This window comes from Aquarana catesbeiana, linkage group LG02 (assembly GCF_042186555.1).
Source record: "Aquarana catesbeiana isolate 2022-GZ linkage group LG02, ASM4218655v1, whole genome shotgun sequence".
NCBI lineage: Eukaryota > Metazoa > Chordata > Amphibia > Anura > Ranidae > Aquarana > Aquarana catesbeiana.
The window spans coordinates 642941475-642954387 of record NC_133325.1 but is presented as its reverse complement, the minus strand read 5'-3'; the positions used below and the strand labels follow the sequence as shown (position 1 = coordinate 642954387).

Sequence of the window (12913 nt, the reverse complement as noted above, 5' to 3'; positions counted from 1 at the left end):
ACCCATCACACTGGTGACATTAGCATGGCAGACCTCCTCTGTTAACTTTATTAGGTCTTAGGTACACTAAGTACTTAATTTTTTTTTAAAACCTTGCTTTTTACCTAGATGAGTTCTGCCATCCCCTGCTGCTAACTTAACCACTCATCTCTAACTTGTTCCACTTGGCTTGATCAAATCATAAGCTTTAGTTTTTGGAGTACTTTCTTTATATTAATTTGCCCAGCAGTACTCCTTTACACACATTCAAAGAAATGAAGGGCACCATTGATCTTAAGGACCCTAGTTGAGAAATCCTGCTATAGACGACGGGCTTATATAGACCAGTTCACTGGTATCTATTTAAATGATTATTGGCTTCTGTTATCCTATTAAACTTGTTCATATGTAGCATGACAGCTTTATACAAATAAAACATTGGAAACCTGAAATTCATTTCAAACACCTGGAGTAGATAGAAAACAGGTATTGCCCATAGCCACCTTACATTTGCTTTCTGAACTGTCCTAGAAAGATACCAGATGGAAGAATACTTTCCTCTTCATTACTTGTCATATATAAGTTCAGCTAAGTCTGAACATAGATAGGGGAGAGCTCATCACGCCAACATGGCGGTACAAAATTTTACCGTATTAACCAAAAGTAAACACTTTAAAATCATGCTTCATTGCACTTAACAATCTTCTCCATCTATGAAGCGGAACTCCCAGTGGCTCCATAAATCTTAACGTTCATGTTAAGAGCTCAGCAAGGTTTGGTTAAATTAAAAATCTACATGTAATTACTTGGTCTGGGGGAGTGTAATGACCTTGGCAGCTACCTCCTTAGCTCTCCTTCATGCATACATTTTTCAACTGAGCATATATAAAGATATGACTCTAGAATATTGTGATTTGTTACTTCCCTTCTGGTTAAAAGCAGATATCCCACTATATGTATTCCAATGTACAATCTCATGTTGACAGCCACAAATCCTACATGTGCACTTAGTCATTTAATACCTGATACTTCTCTATTACACTAGTATACACCTTGCTTCATAGTTTTCTATTATATACCTCATACCTATTACACATTAGAAGCAGTGCCTCGCTTTTCTGCAATAGGTTTCTTGTAAACCTTGTTTTTTTAGTGTTGTTTTGTTTATTGAAAAAAAAAAATCATACATGCTGTATCTTTGATGCTGTTTCCAGAAATTCCTCCAATTAGGGTTGAATAGTATCACATGTAAAATGCTTTGCAAAAATGTCCAAAAGGCAGCTGCACTGCTTAGGAAGTGGAGGTGTGAATGTAGCTTTACATATCTCTCTATTGCATTCCGTGCCTTATACCTCTCTACTGGATAGAGTTAAGGTGGAGAGCCCGCAATGCGCTCTTCTGAATCAATGACTTTATTAATAACGTTCAGAGTGTAAAAATACAACATCTATTTTTACACTCTGCCCATTATTGATAAAGTAATTGATTTGGAAGAATGAGTTGACAGCTCTCTATCTTATGATAATACAAAAGAGATGCGGCGCTAAAACATATTATGAACCTGTGAAATAAGTTAATAAAATAATCAAAGCTAATAGTACAAAGTGAGTATAAACAATATTATACTCTAATACCCCAAAATTAATTGAAGACAAATATTGAAAATAAATAAATGCATAGAGTCCAAAACCAAAGAAAATGTCCGTGATAAATCAAGAAAAAGTGCCAGAAAGGGCCACAACAAAAATGAAGGTGCAGTGGGAAAAATCTTCTGTGGTTCCTCACACCCAAGGTGGTATATCAGATGTGCTTACCAGATCCCATTGACCGCTATTACAGCAGTCAAAAACGGCACAGGGAAATTACAGGGATCCCCACAACCTCAGCTTAGTGGTACCGATGGGCGACAGAAGGTATCTCAGGATTCAAAGAGAAAAAAACAATCCATCGCGTAATACAGTCTGCACAATCGTTTTATTAGAAGAGGAATTGCACTTACAAAGCTTCCATGTAGTGATCAGCATATCGCGTACAAATAACAATCAGTCAGCGTCTCCGTCTGCTGCCTCCGCCTTCCTAGTTCGTGTACAGCCCTACACAAGGACGGACGTGGTGACGTCGTAGGCTCCTCCCAAGCTCTCTATCTTACTCTATCAAGTTATGCTTTGGTGCTAGGAAGACACCATGAGCTGGAGCACTGTCTTGTCTAGCCGGTACGGCAGTGTTTCTCAAACTTTTTTGTCTTGCGGCGCACCAAAAAGATCAAAACATTTTCATGGCGCACCTGAAAAGATTTAACAATTGTTGTGGTGAAGAACTTATATATTTTTACATATATATTTTATATATATATATATATATATATATATATATATATATATATTTATATATTTTAATATGTATTTAATTATAAATTTTATGTGAAAGATGTGCCTGCTTTTGAGAGCAAATCAGATTGAAGCAATTATAATGTTGTTTGTACTTTCGCTTACTTCCTTGCTTTTCATTTAACAGTCTCTCTTTCAGAGCTCCAGACATGATTAAGTATTTCTCCATCGCTAAACAATGAACAAGCTTTATTTATAAGCATCAATGGAACGGTCTCTATTATTACAACATAATTAGAGCGATTGAGTTCTCCCGAGATCTCGCACAGGTCTCGCAATACGAAAGGAACCAATGAATGACAGACTAACAGAGATTGCGTTTTTTTATATGTTACTTTTTTAACTTTTGTGACATTGATTTACTATTTAATTTTTCAATATATTCAAGGTTTCAAAATGCTAGCAATTTTTAATATTTTTCAAAACTCCCAGAGCACACCTGCAAATCTCACACGGCACACAGTTTGAGAATCACTGTCCTAGGGGAATCCATCTGGGTGTTATTTTCCTTATACCTCTCTACTACATGCAGTGCATGCAGCACCTCAATGCTCTGCATGCAGTGCCTCCACGTACTGCCTCATGCCCTATATTCCATGCAGTTCCTTATGCCTCTGTTATGGGCAGTGCCTTAAGCTGTATCTTGTGCCTCTCTATTACATGCTATGATTCAAACCTCCCCACTATGCAGTATCCCCATGCTTCTCTGTTGTAATATCTAATCTCTCTCTATTACCTCACACTTATTACACAGTGTCACATGCCTCTGCACGTATTGCCTCATGCCACCCACTGCTTTATGCCTCTATATAAAACACAGTGCCTTGTGTCTACAGTATGTATTACATGAAGCACCTTTTTGCTGCATGCAAAGTCCCAAGTTTCTCTATTACATGCAGTGAGTCCAGTGAGATTTACAAAGACAATTTACAGTTACGTGGCTTAAATATAGATTCTAATCCATTGCATCATGCCCCTTTTTCATGCAGTACCAGGTAACTCTCTACTAATCTCAGTGACTTCTATTTTTCTGTTTTACACAGTGTCTTATGCCTATTTGCTGCAACCAATGCCTTATGCTTCTCTGATACAAGAAGTGCCTCATACGTCTATCTTCTGTGTCTCAGGCACTACAGATATAGTTGCCTAAAAATTCAAGGCATTGATGCACCCAGTTTGGGTATGTTTTAACTTAAACACACATTGAAATCAATTAAGGTTATATTAAGTGGCGCTATAAAAAATAAAATATCCCATAATCAAATTGTAAGAACATTGCAAACAGTTGCAGAGTGTGTATCTAGTGTGAATATGGCCACACATATTACAATTTGATTGTACAACAGCCTTTTTTACGTTTACCAATAACTATGCAGTACGATGCACTAGGATAACCATGGAGACCTAAGAATGCCCCTGAAAATCAGGAACAGTTGGGAAGCTATGTGATTGTGTTGAGTTGTGTTGTGTTAATCATTACTTTGATGATGTAAATGGTTTATGTGGAAGCAACAAAGCAAAAGACCCATTACCAAAATAGTTAGTTAGGCACAGCAGTGTTGCTATTATTTCATATTGAATGTTTCTCTTATCTGGGAGTGATGTGATTTCCTGTAGAGACAAGAGGACAATATGACTGTTAATGCTTGAGACTCCATTATTTGTCATGTGCTTTTATTCCCAGGATTTGTATAATTACAACATATGTATAAACACAGATGCCTCTGGTACATTGCAGACTTACAGTACCCATTTCTTAATTGTACATTAATGCCCTATTTATGCTGGTGGGAGGCTGTATGTGTGACACTGCGCATCCAAGCATTTACATGCAAACAGATGGATGAGCATCCCTGGACACAGACAATTCATGTCCAGGGCAGCTTATCCATCCCTGTATGCATAAAGACCCCTTGATTAATGGTGACATGCGTATAACCTCTGAGCCTGTGTAAATAGGGCCTAAGGGATAGAGGATGAGTAATTCAGGTACATAGGGTTATGCTGCTGTTTTTGTGAGATTACACACTTGCAAACAAAGCTGTAAGGGCAGCCTAATATAACACTTTCTACTCTGGTCATGCTCCAGTTTTTTGCTAGTGTCCTAGGAGAATAGACAGGAGAGAAGAAAACACTTTCTTTGTTTTTTATCAAGGTTATTTTTTTTCTTCTAGCAAGTTTCTTCAGTTGCTGCAGAGCCAGTAGGGTTATACAGCTCTCTCCGGATTAGCTGATCCTCGGCTCAGCCTTGGAGGCTGTACCTAGGCCCTACTAAGAGGAAGAAGCATGGCCAGCCTGTTATAAGTCCTGTGGGCATTGGGCTCTGCTGATATCTTTGGTTTAATGTGTAGGTTAGCTTCAGAGATGTGCTTTACAGGTCCAGAGTCGAGTTGCTCACATCTGGTGGAACTGAAGACAACTTAGGGCTTATACCCACTGGAAGGGCAAAGGCTATCCAGACGAGGCATGTCCCCTGGTCCCTGCCTTACTGCCTTCCGTGTAACATGCTTACTTGTCTTATAACTAGTAATGAGTATCTGGGTTTGGTTCAAGGTGGGTTTGCCAAACATTAGTGAAGTTTGGGTGCAGAATCCAAACCCCATTGAAATTAAGGGAGTTGAATCTTAGAAATTAGTAATCTCCATTTTCACAGACCTGAGGAACATGTTCCAAAGCAAAAGAATGTTTAAAATTGTGGTGGGGAGCAAATGTAATAATGCTTAAATTGAAACGTTAAAAATTCTCAATTCTTTGAAATAACATGCCTGAGGATCCCCTTAACCTGACCATGAAGTGGGGCCTCTGTACGGTTTATACTACAGCAAAACTGACATTTACAAACAAACAAAATGTTGTTTCAATTACCAGTAAAATGACAGCCCCCGGGTTCTTCATTCTGTTTGGTAGAAAAGTGGCTGGGGATTTCTTTCTATTGTACCAGACCCTTATCCTTGATAAGGCTCTGGTATACTGTAGATCTTAGGGGACTCCATGCAAAAAAAAAGGCATGGGGTCCACCCTAACATAGATACCAGACCCTCGTCCTTGACACATGTCAAGGGGGATCCCATGCAAAAAAAGACTTAAAACAAGCGATGTGTGTCTCCCCCAAATCCACACCAGATCCTTATCTAAGCATGCTGACTGGAAAGCCATGAAAGGGGAGGACGAACATTTTTGACAAGTCCTTTGTTGAAAAATAAAACCTCAAAAATGTGCCACAACATCAATTCATCTTTAATAACACCATCTAGTGATTCAGATCCTCATAAACCATGATGAATCCACCAATACATCCAATCCCATCACTCATACTTATTATAATGGATCAAAAGCGTTTTTATCCATTTTATCCAAAGGGCAGGGTTCCTACGGATCTTTCCAACTAGCAGTGCACTAACAGTTTACTTGTAGAGGACATCCTGGTTTTTAAAGGCCCTGTGGATAAAATACTAGAAGCCCTTTTCAAGACCATTTTCTCCCTTGCAGGCCCTTGCCAGAACTTAATTGACTTGTCCAAGGATATGTCTTTTTAGATTTTTAATCTACTCTTATGTATCCCTCCGTCCACCAACAACTGAAGCTCATGCTCCATTGGATATTATTCGCCTAATTTCCAGAACTTGTCTCCTACACATACTGAGGATCCTTTAGTTCAAATGCTGGTCTGCAATATAAGAAGCACCTATTGCATATGTCCCTTGATGGGGAACACCGGAGAGAAGGAGAAATCCTTTTGCCCTAGCAAAAGAAGGCTAAGCCCCAGTCTGGAATACCCTCTACCTCAGAGGGTAAGACGAGTTCCTGTTGTTTCTCTCAGGCTTCAAAGTCCAAGGCTAAACCATAAATCCGTAAGTCTTGTCAGAGTGGGGGTATGTTTGTTGGCCTTTGCAGCCACCTGGTCCCAGGACATTTTAGACATTTGGGCTCAGAATGTGGTATCCAGGGGCTGTAAGCTAGATTTTCAAACTCTACCCCCACCCTGTTTCACAGTACCAAAGCTGCCAATATGCCTGCAAAGGCCAATGGAACTCCACTCTGCTCTGTCACAGCTTGTCTCAAGAGGTCATAGCCATTGTTACAGAAAAGGTTCCAGGGGTTTTTATGCATTCTTTATTTAAAGAAATTAAACATTTTCAAATAATACAAGTTATAGTAACTAGTCCAGTAAACAAGATAAACAGACATATTTAAAGTAAAAGTAAAAAAAGTAATTACAGAAGTCCGTAATTCGAGCTTTGCCCAAATGAAAGACAAGGCAACATAATACATATACTGTAGTATGCTAAGACCTTGAAGCGTAAACCCGAGGGAATTAAGCGGTCCAAGGCCAGAGGCTTACATCAGTCTGCAAAATATTATTGTGGATAAATTGAAATGTCAATAACAGAATAAAACATTACACGCAAACTAACATGGATCAGAAGTGAATTTTGATGTTCTTTATTTACCTAGGAACCTGCAGGAAAGACTGAGGAAAGAGGGGGAAAGGAGAGAAGGAGGGGGAATTACAAAGGGAAGGGTGGGGAGCAGAATTTTGAAAGGATGAACTATACCAAATGGGGGGGGGGGGGGTCATTTAGGCCACTAGGGGCCAAGTGATCCACGAGAGCAAAAAAAAGGGGGGGATGGGTGGAGCGTTTTTGGGCTAGAGGCAACTAGTAGCGCGAGCTCTGTGAGTGTGATCACAGGTCCCGAGGACTCGATAACCGCGGGGATACCCGCGATCATCTCACGGAGAGGAGGAACAGGGAAAAGCTGATGTAAACAAGCATTACCCCGTTCTGCCTAGTGACACTGATCACAGCTCCCTGTACTCGGGAGCGGTGATCAGTGTCGTGTCACACATAGCCCATTCCCCCACAGTTAGAATCACTCCCTAGGACACACTTAACCCCTGCAGCGCCCCCTCCTGGTTAACCCCTTCACTGCTAGTTACATTTACACAGTAATCAATGCGTTTTTAATCGCACCGATGGCTGTATGTGAATGGTCCCAAAATAGAGCCAGAAGTGTCCAATCTGCCCGCCATAATGTCGCAGTCACAATAAAAAACGCTGATCACCGCCATTACTAGTAAAAAAAAAAAAATTAATAAAAATGCCATAAAACTATCCCCTATTTTGTAGACGCTATAACTTTTGCGCAAACCAATCAATAAATACTTATTGCGATTTTTTTTACCCAAAATATGTAGGATATGTATCGGCCTAAACTGACGAAAAAACATGTTTTTTTATATATTTTTTTGGGATATTTATTATAGCAAAAAGTAAAAAATAATGCGTTTTTTTCAAAATTGGTGCTCTTTTTTTGTTTATAGCGCAAAAAATAAAAACAACAGAGGTGATCAGATACCACCAAAAGAACTCTCTATTTGTGGGAAAAAAAGGAGGTGAATTTTGTTTGGGAGCCACGTCGTACGACCGTGCAATTGTCAGTTAAAGCGACGCAGTGCCAGCCAAATGGTCCAGGGTTGAAGTGGTTAAGAACAAAAATTTTTTTTTATAACTTTATAAAATAGTATAACTAGAAAAGAATGAATGTAAAATTTAAAATAGAATAGCCCATATGTAAACAAGTCACACTTTACTTAAGTGTAAATTTTACCTTATGCTGTTACAGAATTGTTGGAGGTATTTTCTCTAGGGAAAACTACAATTTCTTTGAAAAGTTTATTTTTAGTGAAGGGCTCTATAAATAGCATTATCCTGCTCTAGTACTCTTCAGAGTACTAGCAAAGTATGACCTCTGTCTGTGATTGAGAAATCTAGCAAAGGGTGTTTTGAAATGGGTTACATAACATGTTGTTATATGGTTAATTGGACTGAAGAAGGTAACCAGAGAAACCACACTTCTCATGATCGAGGTTTCTGCTTTGCCTCTTGTTTGTGTCATTTATTTAATGAATGAAGATTGTTGAAGAACACATTTCATGTATGGTGCAAATATATTTTTGCCACTGGAACAATTGATATATATCACGCTAACAAGATAATAATCAAATAGCAGCCAGCACAACACCAAACAAGTGCAAACCAAAAATATGTATATAAAAAATATGTGCAGCGCTCAAATATGTAAAAACAATGAAGTAAATGTGAATAACCACAAGGAATTATGTATTTCTACACGTTCAATGTAATATAAATCGTGTATAAAAAAGTGACATGTAAATTCAATATGTGAGATGTAGATAACTACAAACAATAAGTTTTGGCTTCGTTTTGAGCATCATAACCTTATTGTACCTGGCTGTTGGTGTGTTCTCCCGATGCTCAAATGGTTGCCCATCACAATTCAGAAGTATGTCATTGTCTTCTTTAGAGCAGGGCAGCAAAGAAACAGAATAGCATGGAACAATTGTTCAACGCTCTACCTATTACCAAAATGATTTGTGATGGAAATGTTTTAACAAGGTAATGCTGTACTTTCATGGTTTTTCTGGTGAAGGGAAATTTTTTGTCCTTTTGTAGCTCTCACCATAAATCAGCAAATACTTAAAGTGATACTAAATTCTTGTTTTTTTTTTTTTTATTTAAAAACAACAAAGATGTTATACTTACCTGTTCTGTGCAGTGGTTTTGCACAGAGTAGCCTGGATCCTCCTCTTCTTGGTTCGCTGACTCCTCCCTCCTGTTGAGTGCCCCCATAACAGGCAGTTTGCTATGGGGGCACCGAGCTGAGCTGCAGCTCCCTGTGTCCATTTAGACATGGAGCCACGGTTCGGCCCTGTCCCCTCTCTCTCCTAATTGGCTAACTGACTTTGATTGACAGCAGCGGGAGACAATGGTGCCAATCAGGAGGGAGAGTCCCGGATGGCCGAAGGCACTCGTGCAACATCGCTGGATAGAGATGGGGCTCAGGTAAGTATTAGGGGAGCTAAGAGGGGCTGCTACACACAGTAGGTTTTTTTATCTTAATGCATAGAATGCATTCGTTTAAAAAACTTTCTGCCTTTACAACCACTTTAAGTCAAATACATAGAGTTAGAAGTTCTGTCAAGTACTCAATGAGTATGGCATGTAGCTAAGCTTAGGCATGAACAAAGTCTGATGTGACTGTTTTTTTGTATTCTATATTAGTGGTCTCCAAACTGTGGCCTGGGGGGCCAGGTGAAGCCCTTTGCTTGCCTTTATCCAACCCTTGGGGCACTATTCCTCCCACTGACTCCGATGGGGCACTAATCTTTCCACTGATGCCACTGACATCAGCAATGGAGCACTATTCTTCCCAATGACATCTACAATGGAGCACTATTCCTCCCACTGATGCCAATGATGGGCACTATTCTTCCCACTTACACCAACAATGGGACACTGTTCCTCCTACAGATACCTTCCTCCCATGGATACCAATGATTGGAAACTTTCCACCCACTGACACCGATGACAGCGCACTAATCCTCCCACTGACACCAATAATGGGGCTCTATTCTCACCCTGGGAAAATATATAATCTAAATATATAAGCTTGCGCTGATGGTGTGAAAAGATGGGTGATAAAATGAAGCTGCTATACACAAAGTGCTAGACACTTGGACATAGTGACAAAATACATATATAATATTATTATTATTATTATTATTATTATTATTATCTTATTTAAAGCTTATTTTTCTACTTTTAGGCCTCTAGCGGTAACTATTACTTCATTTCATACATCGTGACACCCTGCGGAGACTACTTTTGCTGTGAGAGTGATGCCCAGCGGAGAGCCTCAGAGTACATGCAACCAAACTGGGACAACCTTTTAGGACCATTATGCGCCCCTCTGATTGACAAATTTATTAGTCTGCTGAAAGACATACATGTTACTTCATGGTAAGTATAATGTTCATTCTAGAAAAGAGTATTTCTTTCCATAAATTGGCCATCCATGCACAGCCACTTAAGAGGAAGAGATGATAAAAACCATTCAAAATGATAGTATTTTACATGAAGTATGAATTTTTCCAAAGATTGACCTGCCAGCTTATCATACCCTTACCTAAGCCCAATCATTGCCTTTTTAGTATTCAAGAATTATGGACTGAGGGACAGATATTGTAAGTGGCAAGAATTGAGTTTGAGAAAACGAATGAGTTTGTCTATATGCAGCAGTTTCCACTCCCCACCATTCACCTCAGAAGTCTTAAAAACCTGAGTGTCTCTTAACTCAAGTACTCTTACTCAAGTATAAACAATGATAGCAGCTTGAATTAATTCTTCTAAATCTAACCATACAGAATAAATAAAAAGTGCTGCGCTAATCCTATAAGTAATGTTCTAAACAATGAGCATCAAAAAAAGAAAAACAAAATAATATCACACTGTTCCTTTCAATTTTCATAACCCTCTCTAAGTGCAAGTATTCCAAAGACAACATACAATCCCTTTAGGAAACATATTAGAAATCATTGCATATAAATGTCCCAATCTTATGTTATTTCAAAGATGTAAATAAAGTTCTTCCAAACATCCTAAGGCCGTGTACACACAGGCGGACTTTTCGACCAGACTTGTCCGACAGACTTCCCAGTGGACTTTCGACGGACTTTTGACGGACTTCTGACGGACTTTTTAACGAACGGACTTGCCTACACACGATCACACCAAAGTCCGATGGATTCGTACATTATGACGTACACCGGACTAAAATAAGGAAGTTGATAGCCAGTAGCCAATAGCTGCCCTAGCGTTGGTTTTTGTCCGTCGGACTAGCATACAGACGAGCGGATTTCTGGGTCCGGCGGAGTTACGACGTAAAGATTTGAAGCATGTTCCAAATCTAAAGTCCATCAGATTTGTGACTGGAAAAGTCCGCTGAAGGTCCAGTGAAGCCCACACACGATCGGATTGTCCGCCGGAATTGGTCCGTCAGCGTCCATCGGACAAGTCCGACCGTGTGTACGCTGCATTAGTCAAAAAAGTGTGCAAATGACAAGCCACAGAAGAAGATTCACAATTACATCTCCTTGACCTTCACACCACCTTTGTGACAAAAGTGAACTCTTACTGGATGGGGTTGACTCCCAAACAAGTGAGTGGTCATCTAGCACTCAAGCATTTATACAATCCCACAGGCACATTATGGGGTTGATTTACTAAAGACAGATAGACTGTGCACTTTGCAAAGTGCAGTTGCACTCTGCAGGTGCAGTTGCTCCAGAGCTTAGTAAATGAGGTAAAGCTTCACTTTGCAAAGAGTACCCAATCACATGTAAGAAAAACAAAAAACAAAACATCATTTTTGCTTGCACATGATTGGATGATGGAAGTCAGCAGAGCTTCTGTTCATTTACTAAGCTCTGGAGCAACTGCACTTTGCAAAGTGCACAGTCCACTTGCCTTTAGTAAATCAACCCCTATGTATCCTTCAGCATCATATAATGGCAATAGCTCTTATAAAATGCCATAAAAAGAAAAGAAGTGGAAACACTCCCAATAGTGTACATTCATATATAAATTAGAGCTACTGCCATTATATTGTGCTGGAGGATACTATACCACACCTGTGGGATTGTATACATGTTTGAGCACTGTATGACCACTCATTTGTTTGGGGGTCAGCACTTAAGTGTTCATTTTTGTCACATAGGTGGTGTGAAGGTCATGGAGATGTCATTGTGAAGCTTCTTCTGTGGATTGCCATTTGCACACTTTTGACTTGGGAGGTTTGGAAGGACTTTATTTGCACCTTTGATATAACATTAGATTAGGATAATATGTTTCTTAAAGGCTGTTTTTGGATTTTTTTTTCACTTTGAGAGGGTTATAAAAATTGAAAGGAAACAGTGTGATAAAATCTTGTTTTTCTTTATTGATGAACATTGTTTAGAGCATTACTTAAGACCCCTTTCACACTGGGGCGCTTTTCAGGCGTTTTTGTGCTAAAAATAGCGCCTGTAAAGCATTGGAAAAGCACCTCTCAAGCCACCCCAGTGTGAAAGCCCGAGTGCTTTCACACTGGGGCGGTGCGCTTGCAGGATAGGAAAAAAAGTCCTGCAAGCAGCATCTTTGGGGCTGTGCGGGGGCGGTGTATACACCGCTACTCCACCACCCTGCCCATTGAAATAAATGGGCGCCACTTGCAAAGCTCCGTAAAAGCGTTTTATAAGCAGCGCTAAGCGGGCACTTTTAACCCCTTCTGGTTAAAAGTGCCCTGCTAGCGGTGCCGAGGCGCCGCTATAACAGCGGTGCCAAAGTACAGCGATAAGACGCTGCTAAAACTAGCGGCACCGCCCCAGTGTGAAAGGGCTCTATAAGAGAAGTTTGTGGTTTAAAAAAAAACAAACAATTACCGGTATACTTACCTAGGTGGATGCAGCATCGATCCGATGCTGCATCTTTCTCCACCGGCTCTGCAGTGAGAATTGATCGATCAAACATGGCTGATCACTCAGTTCTCCCACTTCGCTCTGAGCAGAGAGACGTGACTGTCAGTCAGCCAGATAAAACTATAATTCTACCACTTAACAAAACTCTGGTGCGGCCACATCTTGAGTATGCTGTCCAGTTCTGGTCACCAGTCCTCAGGAAGGATGTGCTGGAACTGGAGACAGACCA

The 12913-nt window shown here is 39.9% G+C and overlaps 1 protein-coding gene across 1 annotated transcript in view; it reads left to right on the top strand.

Annotated features, from left to right (window-relative positions):
• MAP3K15 (mitogen-activated protein kinase kinase kinase 15) overlaps positions 1 to 12913 on the top strand; it is a 268377-nt gene that overhangs the window by 102860 nt on the left and 152604 nt on the right. The window contains exon 4 of the mRNA XM_073616468.1: positions 9996 to 10189. Coding sequence (XP_073472569.1) covers positions 9996 to 10189 — 194 coding nt within the window. The remainder of the gene's footprint in view (positions 1 to 9995; positions 10190 to 12913) is intronic.